Genomic DNA, 24,068 nt, shown 5'->3' with positions numbered 1-24,068 from the left:
GTGCTTTTTTGTTTGGGGTAGTTTCATCATTTGTGTGCAGTCAGCCATATTCTCCCATGCTTTTGTACATCTGTGCACACTGCACATTGTGTGTATTCTTTTTAAAGGTTGTGTCTCCTTTCAATTTAATAATAATTACATTCATATAATTATTTTTCATCAAGGATCTCAAAGCGCTGAACAGGAAGGACACAGCAGCTGACACTCAGCATAAAAATAATATAATTACATTTGAAAAATAATTTATTAAATGAACTAAAGGTCTAATAAGCAGAAGCGTATGAATAGGTTTTAGGGCAGATTTAAAAAATTAATATATCATTTAAATCTTTTTAAAATTGTTCATGTACATCTAGGTACAGTACATTGCCTGTTTTTAAATAACAAATGCACTTGGAGCTGTGTTCCGGTATAAGCAGTTGGCATTTGTTATTTAGTCAAAATAAAGCATATTCAAACGCAGCAGTAATATAACATTTAAAGTAAACCGGAGAGACAATTGTTGTCCGTTGCATTGTTGCAGTTGTGGCCTCAGCTGTGGTGCCATTTGAAAGCTCGGTGATTACATAATGTGATGTCACGAGATAATCGCATGGCGTGGGAATGTATGAAGCACATAGCAATGACTGGAACAAAATAAATATTTGAATCGAAAAAAGTATTACATAATAACTTGGCAATGATGAATTATCCTGAAACCCTGCGTGGCTGTCATTATATTAGGTAAAAAAAATGTATTACGATGAATATGGCAAGATCAATTTGGAGATTTCGTTTTTTATGAAAATAGATGTATCACTGCACATTTTTAAAATGATCATGAATGTACAGATGCTGACAAAAAAAACTATATAGAGGCATACTCCTGCATATGAAACCCCTGTGGATAAGGCTAAATTAATAACGCTGTGATCAACGTTTTGAAATACAAATACGGATGGCAATCCTGATCAAGATATCCAGCACGAGCCTCTGGTTTCGAGGCGAGTCCACTTATGGGAGCCAAATCTTATGCCCAGCTTTTCATCTTGGCAGCTATAAATAATTCTCGACAGTTTTTTGCATTTCTGTTGAAGCAGAGATTTTAAAAAAACATCCGATTCCTTTATGAATATTGTAGAGGGGGGCTGTGCTTCCTCGTGTAAACATTGTTTCGTGGTCTCGAAACGCTGGCGTCACGGCTAGCCGAGCTCACAGGCACGCCAACGTCTCTCCTTTCCACTGGGCCCGGTGATGGAGCAAGGCACAAGCAAGAGGCTAGGGCCCTAAGAGGCTCAAGGGGCTCTGGATTAATGAGAGAAAAAAATATTCCAGCTCAAAATCAGTTCCATGGAAAGATAATTAATGTAAAACAAATCTCTCTTATTTCTCTCCTGTCAGTATCTCGCTTCTCTCATATCACCACACCTCTATTCTTAGTTACATTTCTCAATTTATGCGCTAGGAGCCCCAGTGGACCAGCTGCTAGCACCACTGGTCAGGCCGTCCACGAGACCGACGTCACGAATGGCCTCATGTGCACCGTCTGCATGGCTGCTCCTTAAATGGCCATACTCTCATCATTGTTCTTGTGGAGAGTTTCTCACTGTGGCAGAGAATTATTCTGGCTATCAATGGGGGGGGGGGGGGGGAGCCATCCATATTGCACTCAGAAAACTGGAAATGTGGCTTTTCTTCCAGGCATCAATGTCAATAACCATCAATAACGCTTGTTATATTGAGCACAAGGACTGGCCTGCCTGTCCGTCATTTCACATTGGGAACCTGTTCTATTTTGCATCACAGATTTATTTTACAATTTTATGATTTGTTGTAAAACTAACAAAGACCTGAACTTTTTCTTATTATTTAAAAGATTCCAATTCAGTGTATTTTACAAAGTGCATGATTGTCATGTTGAAGTTGTAATTTAATTCTAAGTAAGATTAAATTCTTGACAACGACAATGTGTATTACGCATATCTGAAACATTCTACCTCTAAAACATTTAAATATATTTTTTCTTATATTTTGAACAGTTTAATATTTGGGAGTTTTAATATACAACGGTAAAAACTTACTGCAATCATATTTACATTATGAGACCTCCTTTGTCAGCAACAAAATATAGAAATAGGTTTTACCCTTTTAACTGGCACAAAAACTGACACCTTTATTCAAAGCATCATGTTTGCAATAACCACAACACAAGCAGTCAAAATGCAAACAAAAGAAACAACTCTGATAATAATATGCACTGTCCTTGAATTTGATTGGTCCACACCCAAGACGGCTTTTCTTAGAGCCTAGTCTCCACTGTTGGACCAGATGTCAGTTTTTGTGCCAGTTAAAAGGGTAAAACCTATTTCTATATCTTGTTGCTGGCAAAGGAGGTCTCATAATGTAAATGCTCACCCCGAGCCCTCAATACTCTGATAGTGTGCTGTTTTTGAGTTGTACGCCTTTTGGCGTCTTCTGGTCCAACACCAGTGGAGACTAGGCTCTAAGAAAAGCCGTCTCGGGTGTGGACCAATCAAATTCAAGGACAGTGCATATTATTATCAGAGTTGTCTCTTTTGTTTGCATTTTGACTGCTTGTGTTGTGGTTATTGCAAACATGATGCTTTAAATAAAGGATGTCAGTTTTTGTGCCAGTTAAAAGGGTAAAACCTATTTCTATTTACTGCAATCATCAAATGGTGATCATTTTAAATATGAATTCTCATTATCATTACGTTGTGCGTTATTGTATACACTAGTTCATAACATTAAATACCCTTCTGCACTTTCAAAAGACATTGTTATTTTCCTTTGATAAAGTCTTTGTGATAGATATGCGATTTTTTTAATCAACAATTTAGCAATTGTGATATATATTTTTTTAAATGTAACATATAACATATAAACACTTCAATGTCTCCAAACACCCTGGCCAGAGTAGTTTGCCTGGGCTCACCTCTCGCAAGCTCCTAAAGCCTTGTGAAGGAGCTGCAGTTGTCACCACTGCATAAGAGTCCAGTTCAAGGTCGCCACTGCTTGCTTTTTATAGCAAAGACAAGCGGTCAACCAACCTACCTGAGCGATGGACCTGCTGTGGGTGAAATCCACTCGGCTTAGGACAGCAGAACGGAGCTGTCCATCTGCTGCCCCGGCGGCCTGGAAGAGCTTGCCAATTGAAGTCCAGTCACCTATGGCAACCAGTGATTTTTAGACGCGACTAAATACATGTATCTTCTGTTTAGTTTAAATGAGTTAAATTTTCTCACTGCCATCCATGCTTCCATCTCAGCTTTTTGCTGAATATGGTGCGTGATAAATGTTTTTATTAATTTGAATGTCTTTGTGTTTTGTTTTTGCAGCTTACCATCTTCCACCCCTCGGCGAAAATCTCTTTTCCGCGGGCAGCAGCCAGGCCTCCTCACAGCCGCAGCCCAGCCCTAGCCGCAAAGGCACGGCCTTCCCCCTCTTGGGGAGGTACAACTGCAGCGGTGGCAGCGCCGGCCGGAAGCACCGAAGGCACCGTAAGGGAGGGCCTGGGCATGAAGCTCGAGACAAGGCCCAGGCGCCGCACGCCTCCACCGACTCTGAGCTGAGCTCCAGCGAGCGCCCCACCGCTGCCGCCACATTGCTCGCCAACTGGAGGCAAGTGGCCCCCAACCGGTCCCTGGCATCAACCGGCCTCTTCACATCCGAGGACTTCAGCCCGCCCAAGCCCGGAGGGTCGTACCCGTTGCCTCTTGGCGAGTCCCTGGAGAGGTTCGGGTGCGGCGGCGCCGCCATGGAGGAGCAGGCGACTCGTCTCGCGGACGTGGAGGCGCACGTGCAGCCGAGCATCGAGACCGAGGTTCAGAGGCTTCCGGTGTGCGAGCTGGACGTCGTGAATGCCAACGACCCGTCCGGCCTCGCGCTGGGCCTGGGGCGGGACGCTCACGTTGCCGACGGGACGCCCTTTGAGCTGTGCCGGGTGCTGCTCTCTCTGCTGGGGAAGCTGTGTGAGGCGGAGCTGGCGTCGGCGACGCGGGGCCAAGCGTCCGTGTGTACGGTGCTGCCGTCCCTCCTGCGCTTCCTGTCGGCCCTCGGGGGCGGGGACAGGAATTTGGAAACGGGCGTTATGGCCGCCGGGTGGACCGGCGAGACGGTGGCCTTCGTGCAGCGCATGCTGCTTCACGCCGTGCTGCGGCTGCTGACCGCGACGAACGCCGCGCTGCACGGGGAAGCCGACGGCATGCCAGACACGCTGCGCTCCGCGGCGCTCGACCTTCTCAACGCTGCCCATCTTGCAAAATTGGGCCTAGAGCGACCCAGGGCAGAGCCCTTTGCCCCCAGGCTGAAGCGGACTTTAAAAGAGGTTCAGCAGCAGGAGGAAGAGGAGAAGCTGGCCCTTTACAAGTGCCTTGAGCCACAAGAAGACTCTAAAAGTAGATACCATTGGTTGCTTCTCCTGCCAGAGCTTATCCATGCGACCCTGCAACTTATGCTGCGGTACGTACAAGCAGCCGGTTCTAATCCCTTTCTGCTGAATCAGGCAGTGGATTTGATTCAGGAGTTCGTCAAGCAGCAGGGGTTTGATCTCCTGCAGGAATCTCTGGTTGACCTGGAGGCACTTGTGTCATCTGTCGCGACGCAACAGCAGCAACGGCAACACCACCTTTTGCTCCCTTCACCGTCGCTGCCGATGGGCGCGCTGGAGGTTCGAGATGCCCGGGTCTACATCCGCATCCTCGTAGATGACATCACTGAGGTTATCAGCGCCCTAAAGAAGGCTCGAGTGGAGCAAGTAAACCCGGCCGGTGGCCATCGGAAACGCCACCACCATCAGCCATTCCACCACCGAGCGTGCCCGCAGCCCAGCTGCCCCCAGGAACACCATCACAGCGACCTGAGCGGCCTGCCCATGTGTGCCTTCACCCCCAGCCGAATGCCGCTGAACCCATTCGAAGAGCAAGACAACGAGGGCAGGGAGGATGCCGCGAGCCTCGGGGCGACGGGCAAGACGACGGACGGACTATGTTGCGTGGCCGTATTTAGCGCCCGCTGCCTGGCGATGCTGGAGTCTGTGCAAACATCTGAAATTGCGCTGCGTGTGCTGTCCGGCACGAGCGGGGCGGGTGTCTGCTGTTGCCTGGACCTGCACTCGGCCCTTAGCCCCATCCTGCGCAGCCTCTGGTCGCCCGTCGGAGCCGGCAGCAAGGCGTACCAGCAGTACGCGCTCGCCGTGCTGGGGAAGCTGCTGCTGGATCAGCTGGGGGGCAACCACCAGGGCAACGTGGACGGCAAGCCCAAACCCTCGACGGTGTGCCAGATCTGCGAGTCCGCCGACGACGACGGTAGCGGCCTGGATTCGGCGGCGCAGAGCGGTGGCAGCAGTCCGTCGTCCGCCCACGCCGTCAACCGGCCGCGTCGCTGGGAGGCGCTGGCGGCCTACCGGGGCCCCGTGCTCGGCGAGGCCGGGCCCGGCGCCGCCCTGCTGGTGGCTAGGCACCTGTGCCATCTGGCGCGGCGGGGCGGTCCGGAGCTGCGGCGGCAGCTGTACGTGCACGTGCTGTCGCCCGCTATCCGGCAGGGTGTGGAGGCGACGCAGCACGCCCGGCAGCTGGGGCTCGGCGGGGAGGCGGCGGCTGGCGGGTGCGTGCACGCGTGCCACCTGCACGCCCGATGCCCCTCTCCACAGCTCATAAGGAAGTGCCTGGAAGCCGTGCCCGTTCTGTTGCAGCACAGGTGAGGAGGCCCAGTGGAAAAACCTGTTGCGTAAAGTTAGGCCCTTTTACGGTTTGGTGTTGTTGTTTTTACGTATATCTGAATTTTTTTTTATCTGCTTGGAGGAGAATTCTTGAAGAAAGAGATTAGACCAGTATGGATTGACTTACTTATAGAACTAAATGTATCATTTGTAAATAATTCGTGGCCAGGTTGCTTTGCCTGGTAGGATGGGGAAAGTTTAGTTTTATTTATATGTGTTAGGTCGATTTGTTTACCTTTCCTGTATTTTGCACTGTCGTAGTAACGTTCTTACCCACTTTTACTGCACATCTGTGAGAAAGAGCTCTATAGCGCATCGGATTCCTCCAGTATAAATAAATATTCTGATTCTTAAATCATTAACCAAGGTTTTTTGCTGATATAAACCGCATTATTCTGTTGACAAAGTAGTATTTTTTTAACACTTGTTAGTCTAGGAATTAATCAGTCTTACATTTTGACCGACCACTCATGTGAAATCTATTTAATGTATTGTCATTGTTAACAAGGTCACATATGTCACACGTAATGTGTACAACGCAAATCACATAATGACGTATGGATATTGCTCTCGCTTATCATTACCGCTATTGCTGTGTTCTCTCACTTACATAAATTACATATTTAATTCAGAGGTACCTTTAGGAGGGTCACCCAAAATTAAATATTTCTCAACATAATGTTGAAACTCTTCGGAATGTCTTAAGTTTCATATTAGCGCACCTGTTTGTCAGTTATCTTACTTAGAGGGCCGTCTGGACAAGTTGGGGCGAGGAGAATCGATGAGCACGGAACAATAGAGCGAAGCGTTCCAATTCGTCTTGCTATTTCACAAGTTAACAAGTCCCCCTGTTGTATTTAACTCATGTGACGTGTTACCGTGTTCCCATTTTTTGCTTGTTGGAAAGAGAGAAAAATCCCCCCCTTCAAAATTCCCTAAAAACATTTCAATTGAGTCTTTTTTTTTCATCTTAAGAACTTTGTCACGAGAACATGTTAGCGTGATCACGATGTGGCTATTATTCAACATTTCACGGACTGCTCCGGGTAAGAACTTTAACACGAAGTGACTTGAAAATGTACAAAGTCCTCTCGAGCCATTGTCGAGGCTAAGCTCGCCAAGGACCCCCGTAACACAGAGGCATGAAGAGCTGACAAATCACATGGTTACGATTAAAAATAAATGCTTTTGCTTTTCTGTTGGTGAATGAGGTCACATTATACCCTTTCTGTTTCATACGATAGTATGCATATTTTTTGTGATCTCCAAAAGCAAAACACACATACCAATTATTTTTTTTATATATACAGTGAGGGAAAAAAGTTATTGATCCCATGCTGATTTTGTACGTTTGCCCACTGACAAAGAAATGATCAGTCTATAATTTTAATGGTAGGTTTATTTGAACAGTGAGAGACAGAATAACAACAAAATCCAGACAAACGCATGTCACAAATGTTATAAATTGATTTGCATTTTAATGAGGGAAATAAGTATTTGACCACCTCTAAATCAGAAAGATTTCTGGCTCCCAGGTGTCTTTTATACAGGTAACGAGCTGAGATTAGGAGCACACTCTTAAAGGGAGTGCTCCGAATCTCAGCTTGTTACCTGTATAAAAGACACCTGTCCACAGAAGCAATCAATCAATCAGATTCCAAACTCTCCACCATGGCCAAGACCAAAGAGCTCTCCAAGGATGTCAGGGATACGATTGTAGACCTACACAAGGCTGGAATGGGCTACAAGACCATTGCCAAGCAGCTTGGTGAGAAGGTGACAACAGTTGGTGCGATTATTCGCAAATGGAAGAAACACAAAAGAACTGTCAGTCTCCCTCGGCCTGGGGCTCCATGCAAGATCTCACCTCGTGGAGTTGCAATGATCATGAGAACGGTGAGGAATCAGCCCAGAACTACACGGGAGAATCTTGTCAATGATCTCAAGGCTGCTGGCACCATAGTCACCAAGAAAACAATTGGTAACACACTACGCCGTGAAGGACTGAAATCCTGCAGCGCCCGCAAGGTTCCCCTGCTCAAGAATGCACATATACATGCCCATTGGAAGTTTGCCAATGAACATCTTAATGATTCAGAGGACAACTGGGTGAAAGTGTTATGGTCAGATGAGACCAAAATGGAGCTCTTTGGCATCAACTCAACTCGCCGTGTTTGGAGGAGGAGGAATGCTGACTATGACCCCAAGAACACTATCCCCACCGTCAAACATGGAGGTGGAAACATTATGCTTTGGGGGTGTTTTTCTGCTAAGGGGACAGGACAACTTCACCGCATCAAAGGGACGATGGACGGGGCCATGTGCCATCAAATCTTGGGTGTGAACCTCCTTCCCTCAGCCAGGGCATTGAAAAAGGGTCGTGGATGGGTATTCCAGCATGACAATGACCCAAACACACACGGCCAAGGCAACAAAGGAGTGGCTCAAGAAGGAGCACATTAAGGTCCTGGAGTGACCTAGCCAGTCTCCAGACCTTAATCCCATAGAAAATCTGTGGAGGGAGGTGAAGGTTCGAGTTGCCAAACGTCAGCCTCGAAACCTTAATGACTTGGAGAAGATCTGCAAAGAGTAGTGGGACAAAATCCCTCCTGAGATGTATGCAAACCTGGTGGCCAACTACAAGAAACGTCTGACCTCTGTGATTGCCAACAAGGGTTTTGCCACCAAGTACTATGTCATGTTTTGCAGAGGGGCCAAATACTTATTTCCCTCCTTAAAATGCAAATCAATTTATAACATTTTTTACATGCGTTTTTCTGGATTTTGTTGTTGTTATTCTGTCTCTCATTGTTCAAATAAACCTACTATTAAAATTATAGACTGATCATTTCTTTGTCAGTGGGCAAACGTACAAAATCAGCAGGGGATCAAATACTTTTTTCCCTCACTGTATGTGATTTAAAAAACATTTGTACATTCACTTTAGGTTGGCATCGGTCTTCTCAGTATTGAGACCAAACTGTATTTGAGAGCCACACCCCAGTCTCGAACCCATTTCCTCAGTGGATTAAAAGTGTATGTTTTGGAAGAATCTGTCAAAGCATTAGGCTGTTTTTCAAATGACTCACAGCTTCCATAAACCCGGCAGTTGAAATGGTGGGGCGGGGGGTGATCCCCTTGTGCGCAGGTCGCTGCTGGAGCTGTTTCTTGTCAGCGATGGCCTCTCCCAGGTCACGGAGCTGCTCTTCCTGGAGGAGGTCAGGCCGGCCGCCCTTGCCGTCTTCCACACTCTCATTCTGGCCCTGGAGGGCCAGGGCCCCGAGGAGGCCGAGGGGCCCGAGCCCGTGCAGAGGAGTGAGGCCTTGCAGCGAGACGCCGCCAACTCCGCTCACTTGGCTCCCGACTCCCCGCAGTCCGGCGAGGTACGCGGCGACGTAACGTGTCGTTTCAATAAGAAACGATCCCTAACAAGCTTGGAGTTGAAACAAACAAAATAATTATAATGGTGCGGTGATACCTATCTTGGCTCAGTTCTTGATTAATATGACAAGTAATCGATTTAGCAATTAAAATGTATTCCTATGCTCCGTGATACATGCGTCGAATCGAGTGTATAAACATTTATTTTGTTTTTTACTAGATGCAAATGATCTGAAAAAATATTCCCTCTACACGAATTGCTCGAAGGAGACAAACAGTACAAACGCGACATACAATACAAACACGACATACAATACAAACGCGACATACAATACAAACGAGACAATAGGAACGAGCCAATAAAGGAATTGGTTCATTGAATTGTGAACCTAAATGAATTGTGTGAATTCGCCACACGTGTAGAGAGGGTAAATGATAATAAGCCTCGTGAATGGAGATAGCCAGGTAGCCCAGAGGTCACAGTACTAGAGCTGGTGTCAGTGATATCTTGGATTCTAATCTGGGCAACCACCCATGTGATTAAACCGGATTCTGAAATGTCGTGATGGGCTCAGCTGGGTCACCAGTGACACAAAAAAAAAACATTGTATTAAATGCTATGTTCTACTTGTTTTGGCCACATTCTGAAATTTAAAAATAGTGGTCACATGACAGTTGTGCCAGTCAAACTGTTATTCATAATTCTGAGAATTAAAATAGTGGTTTAAACGTCAGAATTTAAAATAGCAGTTTGACTGTCATGCGACAAGCCCTTTGCAGAATACATGCTAAGATGCGACCCCTACTGTTTAAAGGGAAAAAAAAGCCACTGGAAGGATTTTCCAGAAGTCCTGTGAAGAAACTCTTCCGCAGGCCATTCCCTGTCACGTGTGTCTTGCATCTCAACAATTGGGATCTTGAGTCCTACAGTAAATAAAGTCCTTGATTTGCTAGAAACATTTGACCATCATGCAAAAATCCGGCATAAACATACAACATTGTACAGATGATGACGGGATAATTTTTTTTTGCGATAGTTGTAGAGAAACAGTCAAATCTGATGATATTAATGTGTCCACGGAATTGGATCAATGAAGAGCTAGACTAGCTACTCGCATGCATTCTACGTGGAAACAGACAGATACTAATTGTTTATTTTGTTATATTGCTATAATTTGTTTCATTGCAACATTAATTGGTAGTTTTTATGTTCACGGATGTGTGGGAATTTTGCTTCACATGATAGACAATTTTGTACGCACTTTGAGATGCAATGACATGTCAGGCACATTAAAATCATAAAATAATGACGACGACGATGGTAAAAGCTCATGGTTGCAAAGTGGGTGCGCTCACATGCTGCGTCTGACCGCGGCTGTGTCGGGCGTGGTGCTGGCCACCCACCCCCTCGTGTACCGTGCCGGCCGTCATAGGTGCTCGCTAACAGCACTTGTCCCTACAGTCTGTTAAGGCTATACGGGGGACCTTTATCTTTGTCCAGGCCGGGGCGGGCTCGCGCAGGAGGCTGAGCCGACTCTGCGCCGGCCTGCGGGATGGCCACGTCACCCCGATGAGACGAAAAAAGAGTCACGGAGACGGCAGCCCCGAGTTCCATCACAACAATCACCACCACCATCAGCACCACCACAATCAGCATCATCATCAGCAGCGAGCCGCAGACCTTTTCCTGTGCGTGACTCTGCTGAGCGTGACGAGGGACGAGGGCGGGGAGGACTCCACCGACCGGGACTCGGAGGACACCTCGGGCTACGACAGCACGCCGTGCGTCTGCGTGGGCGAGCGCTACGGAGCCTCGTCCCTGCCCCGACTCTCGCCCGATTGCGCCGCGCTGCCGACCTCCGACGGCGAGGTGCGCTTGGCGGCGGACGTTTGGGCGTCGTGCCGACGCTTGTGCCAGGCCAGCCTGGCTTTTCGAGGCCGCCTGGCCCGCAGCGGGGCCCTGCAGGTATGCCGCCGGCTCGCGGCGATCATCATCAAAGACCTCTCGCCCTCCCCCGGTGCTCCCCGGCATGACGGGCTGGCGGGACGGAGGCCCAAGGCCGCCCCCGCAGCCGAAGACAACGACGCCGGGGCTTCAGCCGCCCTCCCGCGAACGCAATCCAACACGTCGTCGGACTTCTCCAGCACTGAGCAGCTGACGACAGAGGTACACGTCGCTGCCGCCGCGCTCTCAGAATCGAGTGAGACCATCACCCAGCAAGAGCCCGCCGATGGCGAGCAGACCCTGGACGCGGAGGGCTGCGACGGGAGCTCGCAGCGGCCTCCCGACGACGATGGCGACGACGCGGATGCCCCAGACGCGGAGGTGACTCCGACGTCGGAAGCGGGCGATGGGTGGCCCGCATCGTGTCGGAGCTCCAGCATCGGCACGAGTAAATCCGAGAGCGTGGGACAGAGGCTGGACGGGCACGCGGCCAGAGCGGCCGACGGGCACGTGGCGCCGGATGTAAAACGGGAAGCGACGAGCAACAACGAGGAAGGACGCTGGTGTGCGTGCGAAACGGAGAGGACGGATAGGCCGGATAGGCCCGAGCTGGTGAAGATCAGGCTTCTGGAAGCCCTGCTGGCTGTCTGCCTACATGGCTGCACGCTCACGGGCGGCCAACAGAGGGACAATGACCTTCCTGGGCAGGTGCGTGCTGGAATGAACAACGAGGTTTAACTTCTTTGGTTTTTATATTCTTAGTTTTTTCGGTAAAGTCACGTTGAAGAGAAACAACAAAATAATAAAATATATATAAAACAATAAAAAATAAATGCGCCGTTTAAAAATAAATTTATGCGAACCAACACACCTGAAGACGACCGTTTGAGTTATGGTCGAAACGTCGTGAGAATTTTTTTATTGTTTTATATATATTTTATTATTTTGTTGTTTCTCTTCAACGTGACTTTACCGAAAAACTAAGAATATGAATTACTGCAGTCACGAAAGCTTTAAATCAAAATTCTTTGGTTTTTTCGGTAAAGTCACGTAGAATGAGAATAAAATAACACAATAAAATTCTCACGACGTTTCGGCCACAACGCAAGCGGCCGTCTTCAGGTGAAAGGTACAAACCTGTCGGGACGACAGAGCTTCAATGGCTCAATGGCTCATTGAAGCTCTGTCGTCCCAACAGGTCTGTACCTTTCACCTGAAGACGGCCGCTTGCGTTGTGGCCGAAACGTCGTGAGAATTTTATTGTGTTATTTTATTATTTTATTCTCATTCTACGTGACTTTACCGAAAGAACCAAAGAAGATGAATCCTTGCAGTCACGAAAGCTTTAAATCGAAACGAGGTTTAAATTCAAGGAAAAGATGCACGTGTAATCTTAACCTAACACGTTTTCTGTTTTTATTTAGATTTTTATAATAAGAAAAAAAAATATTTGTGTCACTTTTAGAACATTTCTGAAATCTAGTATTCAAAATGTTTCTTTTTTTATTTTATACATGCTTTGGGGAGCAGTGACGCAGTGGTTAGTGCCCTGCGCTATGAGCCCGGTGACCTCTGTTTGATTCCTGGGTGTGACGAACATCGGCTATGAGCGATGTCTGAACCGGTTTGGGGGGCACCCTGCACCGACCAGCACGTCCAGGGGCTCCGGATCCGCATGCGGTGGCTCTTTGAGAACCGCTCCCTGACGTTATTTATTAAGGAACCACCGTCTTGTATTCATCACACAGTGCATCGCGGCTCTTGAATTTTTTTTGTTTTTTTACCGAGTGTGACGGCCGTTGCTTGCTCTGGGCTCTCGGCAGGGCTTTTCGACGAAGGATCTCCTCAAGGAGCTGTGGGGCCTGCTGGCGGAGAGTGGGCTGCTGGCCACGGAGCTGGCGCGGCCACTGTGCGAGGCCCTGCTCCGTGTGGCCCTCACGGGAGGCCCTCCGGATGACGTCCTGCTCGATTTCGATGACAAAAAGGTGGGCAGTCTAGCTCTAGTCGATTGGCATTGTACGTACGTATGCATGTTGAACTTCTTTCACACGGTACGTGGCCGACTGTGCTAATCTGAGGTGTGGGGGAAAGACAACAAACTAGACACAAAAAGCAGTTCTAAAGATGCATCGCTGCACTGGCTTTCTAATATTGGAAGGAAGAGCATTCCAGACAGCCGCAGAAGCGCATCTGAAAGCGCTCGATGTAGTGGCCATCTTTGTTCGATGGCCAACCAAAAGCCGCTGTGAGGATTACCGGAGTTCGCGTGATAGTTTATGCTGCTTGACGAGATCGGCAAAGTATTGTGGTTCATTTGTCGCAGGCACTTTGTGTGTAACGAGTGCGACCTTCTAACGTTCGGCAACCAGAAGCCAATGCAGCTTGGCGAGCACTGGACGGACACGGTCGAATCTTGCAGTACCCGTCGCAATACCTGCCAAAGAGTGATGGTCAGGTTGTTTTGTTCAAATCGATGCGCGCTACCGTCTCGCATATGGACTGGAATCGTGGACATTTACGAATAAAATGCAACGAAAACTGGAGTGCGCATGAAAGCATGGTGAGATGCAAGTTTGGAATTACATTTAGAACAAAACTCTAGTTAGAAACAGTCATTTGGCTTGGGAAGAACACATCACTAGCAGGGATTACGGCCGATGACCAAGGAAAGCGTTATCCAAAAGATGAAACGCATCTAAGAGGACATCCACCAAGCGGATTGAGCGATCAAATCGGCTTGTGCCATGTATCGTTAGATCGCAGAACCATAGGAGATGGCGACGGCTAGGGTTTGATCGCGGCCGACATTGATGCAACAGTCATGATTTCACCGTGCGCCGGAGTGCGTGTCTGACCCCCGCGCCGCGTGGTTTCCCGCCGAGCAGCGCGCGGACGAGGAGCTGTTCCCCCTCGATGGCGAGTGGAGCGCCGACCCGTTTGACGACCCCGAGGAGGTCAAGGGCATGCAGCCGGAGCACTCGCCGGGGGGCGGCTGCAGCGGAGAGGAGGGCGGCTATGAAGCGGACAGTGAGAGTAACCCGGATGACAACACAGAGGAAGGTAAGCAATGATTCGATGCGTGTGTATGTATATATCAGAGGCGAGATTTTATCAGCCTCGGCTGGTATGCAGGAGGTCGTGGGTAAGATCCTGACCCTGACGCCTGTATATTTGAAGTTTGCATGTTCTCCCTGTGGTCGCATGGATTATTAACCGGGCCCTCCGATTTTTCCCTCCACATTTAAAAACATGTGCTTAGAGTATTTGTCTGCTATACATTTCCACATAAGCCACTTCGTTGATCGATCATTTGCAGCCAGGTAGTTACTGAAAAAGAGCTATATAACTCAGTGGGCCTTACCTGGTAAAATAAAATTAGTTCATAGTTTATTTATAGAATCGATGCAGCATTACATGCCCCAAAGCAATAACGCCTGCTCATTCTGAGCTGCATTTACTCCACCGAATTGTCTTGGGAGACACAGATTTGTTTCAAACTGAATGAGCAGCCACCGTCGTGACATTGCCCATAACCTTTAAATTGCATGAGTCCCAAACTAATTTTTGTAAATGCACACAACGAGCTGCGTTGTGGTGTCAATTGGAATTTATTGATCATGTAAGCAATCGCTTAGGGTTGGAGGCTTTTCGAAAACAATCGTAGACAAGGCAGAGTGTGAGTGGCTGTTCACAATTCGTTTTCGAACTCTATTGCAACAACGTTCGCTCGTATTTGCCTACACGATTCCGGCTGCCTGTGACGGGCAGGCAGCAAGGACGAGTCGGCCCCTCGTTTGGCCCCGGGACCGGCCTTTCCTTTGGGCATGGATGGAGGGCCAGCGGCCTGTGCCAGCCCTCAGCCCCTGCCGGGCCAGCTGGCCTACCCGGAGCTGTGCGTGCTGGTGCTGAAGCTGCTCGCGGCTGTTCCTCTCGAGCTCCCTGTCGCCACCCGCGTGTTCCGCACCCTGCTGGAGATTGCCCGTGGCGGAGAGCAGAACCGCGCCGCGCTTTACCAGCAGGTCCGTCCGTCACACCTGGGATCCGGAGCACCCAGTTCCCAACTCGCTGCACTTTTTCTTGTTGTTTTAGAATTAAATGGAAAGCTAATCGGGGTCGATTAACGTTCCATCGTTCTCCGATTCACTCCGGTCACTTGCTCGCAAATGAGCAATATAATACGATTACACGATTTGTTGTCTATATTCCGTCTAAATGCAACTGCATCTCGAGATGCTATATAGAACAGTGGAACATGGGCATTCTGGGGCAACGATGGGAGAAGACCGACCTCCCACCCGAGTGCGGGTTTGCTGAGGCCTTCGACAGAAAAAGCCTAGGGTTGGTTGCTGTCATGGAGAGTTCACGAAGAGAGGAGAGTGACATGAGAGTGCATATCTTGAACACGTTTATGCGGTACGGTTTATATTCTTTGGGTCTTTTGGTTAAAGTCACGTAGATAGGTTCAAAGAAAATTAAAAAAACAACGTTATTCATATTCTTAGCTCTTTCGGTAAAGTCACGTTGAAGGGAAACAATAAAATAATAAAATATATATAAAACAATAAAAATTCTCATGACGTTTCGACCACAACACATGATGACGACCGTTTGTGTTGCGATCGGAACGTCATAGTTTTTTGTTATTTTCTGTTAACCTATCTACGTGACTTTACCGAAAGACCCAAAGAATGACTTCCTGCAGTCACGAAAGCTTTAATTCTGTCTGGTTTACTTTCGTTGTGAAACTGAATTTAGAATGCAAGCCAATATTAGAATCAAGTTGTTATTGTTGCTGGGATTTAATGACCATGTATTGGAATGCTAAGGATTGGTACTTTGCGCGTGAGCATTGTAGTCATTGCCTGGGAAAAGCTTTAATTAGGTTGCTGTTGTTATTTGTGGAAATGTTTTGCAGGGAGTGGTCAAGACTCTTCTGATAGGATTCACAGCATTGCTTGGCCAAGCAGATCCGGCTATGAGAGGTCTGAACAAAGGATGGCAGAAAACATTTCGCTTCATAACAACACGATTGTTCGGCATGAAGGGATAGCAATGGTGTGATTGTGCATTCGTCGGGAAAAAAACTATGTATTGTACATACTCTTTGGTTCTATTCGGTAAAGTCACGTAGGTAAAAAATAAAACAACAAAAATCACCACGTTTCGGCCACAACACAAGTGGCCTTCATCAGGTGAAGGGGACCGTACTGTCACGAGGACAGCGTTGGAGTAAAGACAGTCCATCCCAGGTCGCGTCCTTTTAAGCTGTGTGGGAGGAAACAAAACGCTTTGACAAAGGAATTAGCATCAAATGACCCTCAAGCTTTACGGTCATAGCATTAAAAGGACGCGACCTGGGCTGGACTGTCTTCACTCCAACGCTGTCCTCGTGACAGTACGGTCCCCTTCACCTGATGAAGGCCACTTGTGTCGTGGCCGAAACGTCGTGATTTTTGTTTTATTTTTTACCTACGTGACTTTACCGAATAGAACCAAAGAGTATGGATCCTTGCAGTCACGAAAGCTTCAAATCTAGAATATGTATTGTACACATTTTTTTTCAAATATTAAAAATTCGTTTGGACTGCGTCACAGAGTAGTTATGTAACTTTATGCTATATTGGGCGCCTGTGCTTGTTTATATACAGAAATACAGCATGGGTAATTCGCAACGGTAAATCTATTTTATATAAGTGCCCTTTGCAAATTGAATATTATCCCCGGGGGAAGGGGTTCGGGCGTGAGTGACGAGAGTTGTTTGGAATGGGGGAAAACCCTTCCAACGGAAAGCCCGGCATTGCACAATTCTCAGACAAAAATTACTTTGGAAGTGAGCATTGCATTTTGAGAGGCTGTGCACAAAGAGATAGAAAAAAGGATTTGAGCGCAGAATGTTCAAACACGTCCTCCTGCTAAACTTTATCTAAAAATAAAAATTATCGGTCCAAACCGGAAAATATGGACAACCCCGTGCAGTGCTGAGACAGTAAATTAATAATGCACCGCGTTTTGTGTCGGAGAATCAACACGGCCGAGCGAGACTGCGTGGTATACTCTTTGGTTCTTTCGGTAAAGTCACGTAGGTATAAAATAAAATAAATCACGACGTTTCGGCGCAACACAAGCGTCCATCATCAGGTGGGAAAGCACCTGATGATGGATGCTTGTGTTGCACCTGATGATGGATGCTTGTGATTTATTTTATTTTCTACCTACGTGACTTTACCGAAAGAACCAAAGAGTATGGATTCCTGCAGTCACGAAAGCTTCAAATCAAGACTGCGTGGTATGTCGTTCTGGCCAACACATCCCGTGCCTGGTCTGGTCTCGTCCACAACTGCCCAGAGTGTCAGACGGCGCTGGTGGACCTGTTGGTGGCCATGACGACGAGCCACATGTCCTCCGAGGAGCTCACCCTGCTGCTGCGCCTCTTCTCGGAGCAACGCCCACCCACGGTGCTGCAGCCACGCCGCGCAGCCTCCCATTCTCCCAGCACACTCGCCCCACGAGCAGTCGCCATGGTTAACTCATAACGTGCAAAAAAAGTGTGAACGGCTTAATGATAATAAAGACGTGTTTACGCTAGCACTGGGCGTTGTCGGTTCGGGCCTGTGTAATCCAGCTGTTTGAAACGGCATATAGAGATCATATATATATATATGTGTATGTTGTGCATGATGCAATACATCTGCAAGACTATTACATGGCTTGTGTTGTGAAGTAGTACAGAAAGTAGGTTGGTGACTATGTTTTTTTAATGTGATTTCCTGATATTTGTGGGATTTATCTACATCTATTTCCCTCCCGCGTGCAAGAATACTCATCAATGCATGTCACCTAACATCCCAGTTATAGAACGCGATGGTTCATCCGTCAACAGCTAGTATGTAGTGGGGTAAAGTGTGGGTACTCCCACCTATTTCAAAAGAACAAGTCTGTGTAGATTAGGCCAAAATATCTTCTGGAGGGGCTCTCTAAAGCTCTCTCTAGTGGTTTTTTTTTGGCCAGCAGTGGGATGAGCAGGCAATTGCAGGGCTGCACCTTGTACCCTCACCTTATTCATTTAAAGGCCGCCCTGTACGGGTAATGTATAACGATGATGCTGTATATCGTCTCTGTATTCAGGAGCTGCTGCTCAGCGGGTTGTCGCAGGTGGTGCAGGCGAACACGCAGGCGGTGCCGTCGCACTTCCTCAGCTTCCCGACGGCACAGGGCGGCGGCGCCGCGCTCCACGCCATGGCCCGCGTGGCCACGGCCGGCGTGAAGGCCCGGGCCGCCAGCCCCGTGCAGAGGGCCTTCCAGGAGTTCCTGCGGTGCACGCGGCCCGACCCGTCCCGCAAGGAAGACGGTGGTGGCGGCGCCGCCCCCCGCGGCCCGGCATCGCCCTGGGTCGTCTCCTCCGTCCGGCTGGCGCTGCCGGCAGAGCACCAGGCGTGGGGTCAGCAGCACACGGGCCGCCCCGCGGGGTTCAGCGCCTCCCTGTGGCTCAGGGTCGGCTGGGGCCCTGGAGGAGAGGACAGCGGCGCCGCCGCGGCTGGAGGGGCCGGCGAACGTGTCCGCAGGTCCAAGAAGAACCGTCTCCTCGTGTTCCGTGACAGCAGCATCGACAGCCCTGGTATTTTGTTTGATTACTTGTTCATTTTTTCTTTTTGTGAAGAGTCTACGGATTCTGTCGTTATTCGTACCAATTAAGGGTCTTAGAATTTATGCATTTTTGCAGAACATTTGATTAGCTTTTGAGCAGCCTCTTGCAATGCAGACCTTTTGAATTCGTTATTTATATATTTTATCTCTTGTGGAATATCAGGAAACGTTAATTTGCATATCTTTTTGTGTTATTTTAAGGGATATTTTATGTATTTAAATGAAACATTAAGAATTGTATTGCGTTGATTAAAATAGTCACATATCATATATTTTTACATTTTAGTGAGAGCCAACCATGCATTATCAAAGCATATTTCTTTGCATTTCTTACCACAAGTATGTCTGGTGAATGCAGACTTTATGACTTGTTATGGGTGTCTGTTTGGAGTTTGAACGTCTTAACACCTACTGTATTTATCATTTCATATCTTGATATTGGCAAAAGGGTACAATAGGGCAGATTAAGAAACGTTGTGCAATCATTCGTATTGGATTACATCTAATGGTGTTGCTTTTCCTTTTATTTTTTTTATTACAAGTCAATAGACGTTGGGAACAGAGTACAATGTAGCCGTGTATTTGCTTGTTCGTTTATTTACTCCTGGGTGACAACTGGATCAGGAGGAACCTTGCACACTGCACTGTCTACATTCTCATTTGATCCACTAACCCATGGGCATGTAACACTTTTCCTAACCGTGAGCAGAATAGGGTTTCCAAATACCTTTGGAACGCCACACACATTCATAGATTCTAAAACATTGATGTGTGTGCTCAGAAGTGCTTGAAATATAACCGGTGACTAAGAACGAACAAGCGTTTAAACGGTCTTGCCAGGTCAAAGATATTCTCATCGAGTGCCTGATTAGCACCGGCAGCGAAGGTGCTCACAGGCTGCAGGCCGTATGTGGCAAGACCGTATGCGGCCCACAGGCTGTGTCTGGCCTGCAGGCCTTAGTCGCTAATTATAACACTTTTTATAAGTGATGAGAGGCTCATTGGGCAGAAAAGTGCATGCAGGCAGGAAACAGAACGGAGTATTTATTTATCGTACTCGAATTATGAGGCGCTCGGAAAAGTAACGCACCCCAAAACGCATGCCGATGGCGCCAGGTTGTTTTTCCACTGCAGAAGCCGAACTGTGCTGCTAACCCATTGTACTGACTGATGCAACTTAGAACGAAATCGATTAACCCCGACTTGACCCGGAGCCAGATTCACATGTTCTTTTTGCATCAGCTTTCACGATTTGTTTCCAGCTCTGCTCGGCAAATACCTCGTGGAAAAAAACCCACCCGCACCACGAGGGTCCGCACTGGTGTGGCTCGGCTGTGCCACTGGTAAAGGCGGCTATGAGACGCATCCAAAGCTGCACTTGGGGTGCACCTCCCCGTGCACCCCAAGCCTAATGGACGTTTTGATTTGTGGTCCCCTACAGAGGGAGAGCGGGTGGTGGTCATTGACTACCCCAACCCCCACAAGGCGGGCGACCGGATGGTGGACGAGGGCCTGCTGCACCTGCTGTCCTTCGGCTCGCGCTCGCTCATGCTGCAGGTGTGGGCCGAGCCAGACGCCGGCCTGCTCACGTTCAGGTAACGAGCGCGCCGCGGCGTTGGCACATGTTGGAGCTCGGATGCCTTAGAAGAAGTTTAGAATGTTTCTTGTCTCCCACCGAGTAAAGGCCATTGAGCTGTGAGAAGGTATTTTTTTTAAGGCCATTCGGCTGGCAAACAACCCCAAAGCACGGTTAGCAAAGTCACAACCCTCATTAGAAATTTAAATTCATCGCAGTACAATAAAATTTGTGCGCTTTGCCAGTGAAGTACTCTCTATGCATTGGTCACAAGGGTTCCTTTGAGCCCACTTCACCACACTTGTCAATGTCGACTGAAGGAGGGGAGGGGTGAAGGCAGGGGCAGCAAGACACATTCAGATATCACACTCACCATTAATGTTATCCTTAGCCAGAAATCAAACGACTATTAAGTTACCAGCCACTTAATATATGTATGCAGGCACACACGTAAATACATTTTTGGAAACGCGTATGTGTAATGGCCCTAACGGTGTGGTGTCATGCACTTGTAAACTGTGCCCGGTGCCGACACGCATTTTTGCCTTGCCAGGGTGGTGGTCGACGCAGGCGATGGTAAGAAGGTCGACCTGCTGGCGCAGGCGGAGACGGCGGAGGACGTGCTGGCGCTCGGCCAGTGGCAGCACTTGGCACTGTCCTACCAGCAGCGTCCGGAGGGGAAGAGGAACGCCCACGGCAGGCTGGCCGTCTGGATCGACGGGTGCAGGTACCGTCGCCTCATCCACCGTCTCCGTAGATTCTCATTTTAAAAGTTTTGAAGGTAAAGATGTCGTCATCGCCAATGCTGCTGATGCCGCCGCACCTGAGCATCGCATTGTCCTTCTTCTCGCTAGATCTCTTGAGTTGTTGTAAAGTCTACACCGGACCGTTAATGTCAGCTCTTGCAGTATCCCACCGTCTGGTGTTAGTCCTTCCCCTTTATCGCCGATCTGTGAGTGCCAACTGCGGTGTCTCTCTTGGAGACCTGGCTTCCATCCTGCACACTTGTCCCACACATCCACAACCTCCCGTATAACAATTTTACTGCCACATTCTATTGCAAACGTTCAAGTTGCTCACCCTATCCTTCCATGTATTTCCTGGCATCTTCAGCGTGCGTCTGCCTGACATCATTTCCATCTCAAACGTCTAACTTTTAACACGAAAGTTGACATCTGTCCTCTACCAAAGTGGTTTATGTAGTCCATATAAAAAACCTGCCATGCTGATGCAGTATGACATTTGTATTTGACACATGCTTTAGCTTAATGTATGCATTGCTTTTTTTCTTTTTTTTTGCATACACATTTCAACAAAAGGCAAAGATCCCCGATATAGCCTTTTCGGGGTCTAAGGGCAAGTGTTGATAGTGAGCACCCATGAAGAGGCAGCCTGACACACGAGAGGGCGGTGTGGCTAGCACCGCACATGGCCGCCTTTGTCTCCCTATTGCTGATGTTTAAACAATGTACCAGGTACTCATTTATTGCTGAGTCGACCTCAGGTGGCCCATGACCTGTTAAGATATTCGACCCCAGATGTGTCCGTTGCGCAGTGCTCTAACCACTTGGTTGCTGCTTCCTAACACGCTACACGCATGCACACACGAACAAAATAAAAGTGTCCTTTTGGATAATTCCAGGGTTTCCGAGATGGCCTTGGACTTTGTGGTTCCGCCCGCACGGAAGCCCACCAGCCCGGCTGACGCTCAGCGCTTGTACTGCCTTCTGGGCCACAGCGTGGGCAGCCAGGAGGAGGCCGAGCGGCTTCTTGGCTCGTGGAGCCTGGGAAACCTCATGGTGTTTTACGGTACGTTTGCACGAGGCGAATGGGCACTTCGTGGATCGCAGGTCACGTGTTGTGGTGGGATCAAGCGTGGATACTCCCACCTCTTCCGAGACGTCTAGCCAGCGTGGCCAAATACACTCTAGAGGGGACTCTGAAGCTCTCTCCAGCGGAGGCCCTTTCATCAGCAGGGGCATGAGCAAGAAATTGCAGTGCTGCACCTTTGTTGCCTTGTGTGGATGAACCGATAGATATATATTCATTTAAAACAAAGTGAGACTTAAATTAAAATTTTCAACAAAGACATGGGTCACAAAGGCAATGCAATACAATATTTGTGAAGTGATGCATCAATTCATTGGTTACTATTGTTTCTGAATGACATGATAATAATTATAATAATTTACATTCATTTGGCAATGCACTTATGGATGAAAACCTCCCCATGCTTTTCCATCATGCAGTTGTTTTTCCATACTTCACCAAACTGATCCATGTGGGTTGGTGCCGAGGACTGGTTCAGATATCACTCGCCACTGAAATTAGCCGTGGCCAAGAATTCAAACTTGACTTTGTCAGTTCATCGTGCAGTGCTCGAATCGCTGTGTTACTCATCCACCCCTCATAGTTCTCACCATACATACACGTAATTGCATATCCACTCATCAATGTTGTTCAATACGTCCGTTGTACTAGTGTGTGTCACTCCTGCAACCACGGGAGGCCCTACCATTGTTGTCTTTAAAAAAAAAAACATTCCTGCATAACATCACAATCATGAATTGCGACAGTTTGTGGAATTCCTTGGAGGTTTGTGAATTGTAACCACCCCTACAATGCGGTAAACATTGATACAAAAACGCACATACAACGGCACAACATGCATGGATGGAATATTAATCGTGCCAACAAAACCTTGAATTAATATGAAACGTTAACTCTTGAGCAATACGAATGTACATGCCGATGTAACGCATGAGCTGTAGATCCCATCTTAATAGCTCCGTGGTGAAATTCCTTATGTACACGTTATAATTGTTCTCCCGGGTCTGTAATTATGGGAGATAATATTTTATGACAGGGCTCGAACAATTTTCTCTTGACCATGCGCGTAATAATTGTTAGTGGTGCTGCATCCTTGAGATTGACGATGTTCAATTAAAACACTTGGCTTAATTTCTTTGCCATCGCTTACAGGTGCATAATGAGTGTTAAATTTATGGCCGATTCGGCATTTGTAACTGCCAAAATTGAGAACATTAAGAACGTGCCATGTGTATGTACGCGTAAAGCTATCCCGGGGAGACACTGACTGGCTCACAATAACTGGATGGTAACGTTGCAAGGCATAGCACTGCAAGCTTAATTAGTTTATTGATTGTCAAAGCCAAGGTTCAAGGGACAATCAAGGAGTAATAACATTCCTCTATTACTAATGAGTCACTGTTGATCACAAGTAACACCCACACTCATACTTTATATTCAGAATATTTGTTTTTTTACAAATTTGTCCAGTGTATTTTCAAATGCAAGCATTTGCCTATTTTGGTTACTGCTTCAGTTGTTACTCAAATTGGAATATGCATGGCAAGCATCGCCCCCCAACTACGAAAATGTGGCAGAACCCTCCTGAAAAAAGTCATGAGACTCGGTGAGGCTTTCCTGGGTATGCACAAAATCCTTTCCACAAATGAACCACAATACCTTGCTGATCTCGTCAAGGAACAAAACCATCACGCCAACTCCAACATCCATGGAGCAGAATTTGGTTGGCCATCTAACAAAGATGGTCACTGCATCGCACGCTTTCAGATGCGCTTCCTGCGGCCGTCTGGAATGCTCTTCCTTTACGATATTAGGAAGCCACTCGAGCTATGCACTTTTAAATATGTATTTAAAACTCATTTCTTTAGAACTGCTTTTTGAGTTGAGTTTGTTGTCCTTCCCCAGCACCTCGGATTGGTATGGATGGCTATGTACAGTGCGAAAGAAGTTATACATACATACAGTGAGGGGAA

General features: G+C 47.7%; 1 protein-coding gene across 7 annotated transcripts in view; it reads left to right on the top strand.

The window, feature by feature from the left end:
• Window positions 1–24,068, top strand: part of LYST (lysosomal trafficking regulator) — a 146,699-nt gene that overhangs the window by 67,289 nt on the left and 55,342 nt on the right. For all 7 annotated transcript variants that reach the window (XM_032948367.2, XM_032948366.2, XM_032948369.2 and 4 more), the window contains 12 exons: window positions 3,339–5,697; window positions 8,868–9,102; window positions 10,602–11,753; window positions 12,869–13,030; window positions 13,931–14,105; window positions 14,814–15,064; window positions 15,961–16,027; window positions 17,391–17,500; window positions 18,171–18,660; window positions 20,131–20,284; window positions 20,819–20,992; window positions 21,908–22,074. In XM_032948367.2, coding sequence (XP_032804258.2) covers window positions 3,339–5,697; window positions 8,868–9,102; window positions 10,602–11,753; window positions 12,869–13,030; window positions 13,931–14,105; window positions 14,814–15,064; window positions 15,961–16,027; window positions 17,391–17,500; window positions 18,171–18,660; window positions 20,131–20,284; window positions 20,819–20,992; window positions 21,908–22,074 — 5,496 coding nt within the window. The remainder of the gene's footprint in view (window positions 1–3,338; window positions 5,698–8,867; window positions 9,103–10,601; window positions 11,754–12,868; window positions 13,031–13,930; window positions 14,106–14,813; window positions 15,065–15,960; window positions 16,028–17,390; window positions 17,501–18,170; window positions 18,661–20,130; window positions 20,285–20,818; window positions 20,993–21,907; window positions 22,075–24,068) is intronic.

The sequence above is a fragment of the Petromyzon marinus genome, chromosome 6 (assembly GCF_048934315.1).
Source record: "Petromyzon marinus isolate PM22_M1 ecotype Great Lakes invasive population chromosome 6, UKy_Petmar_22M1.pri1.0, whole genome shotgun sequence".
In the NCBI taxonomy this organism is placed as follows: Eukaryota; Metazoa; Chordata; class Hyperoartia; order Petromyzontiformes; family Petromyzontidae; genus Petromyzon; species Petromyzon marinus.
The sequence above is the reverse complement of the archived record's forward strand: the minus strand, read 5'-3'. Positions and strand labels throughout refer to the sequence as shown.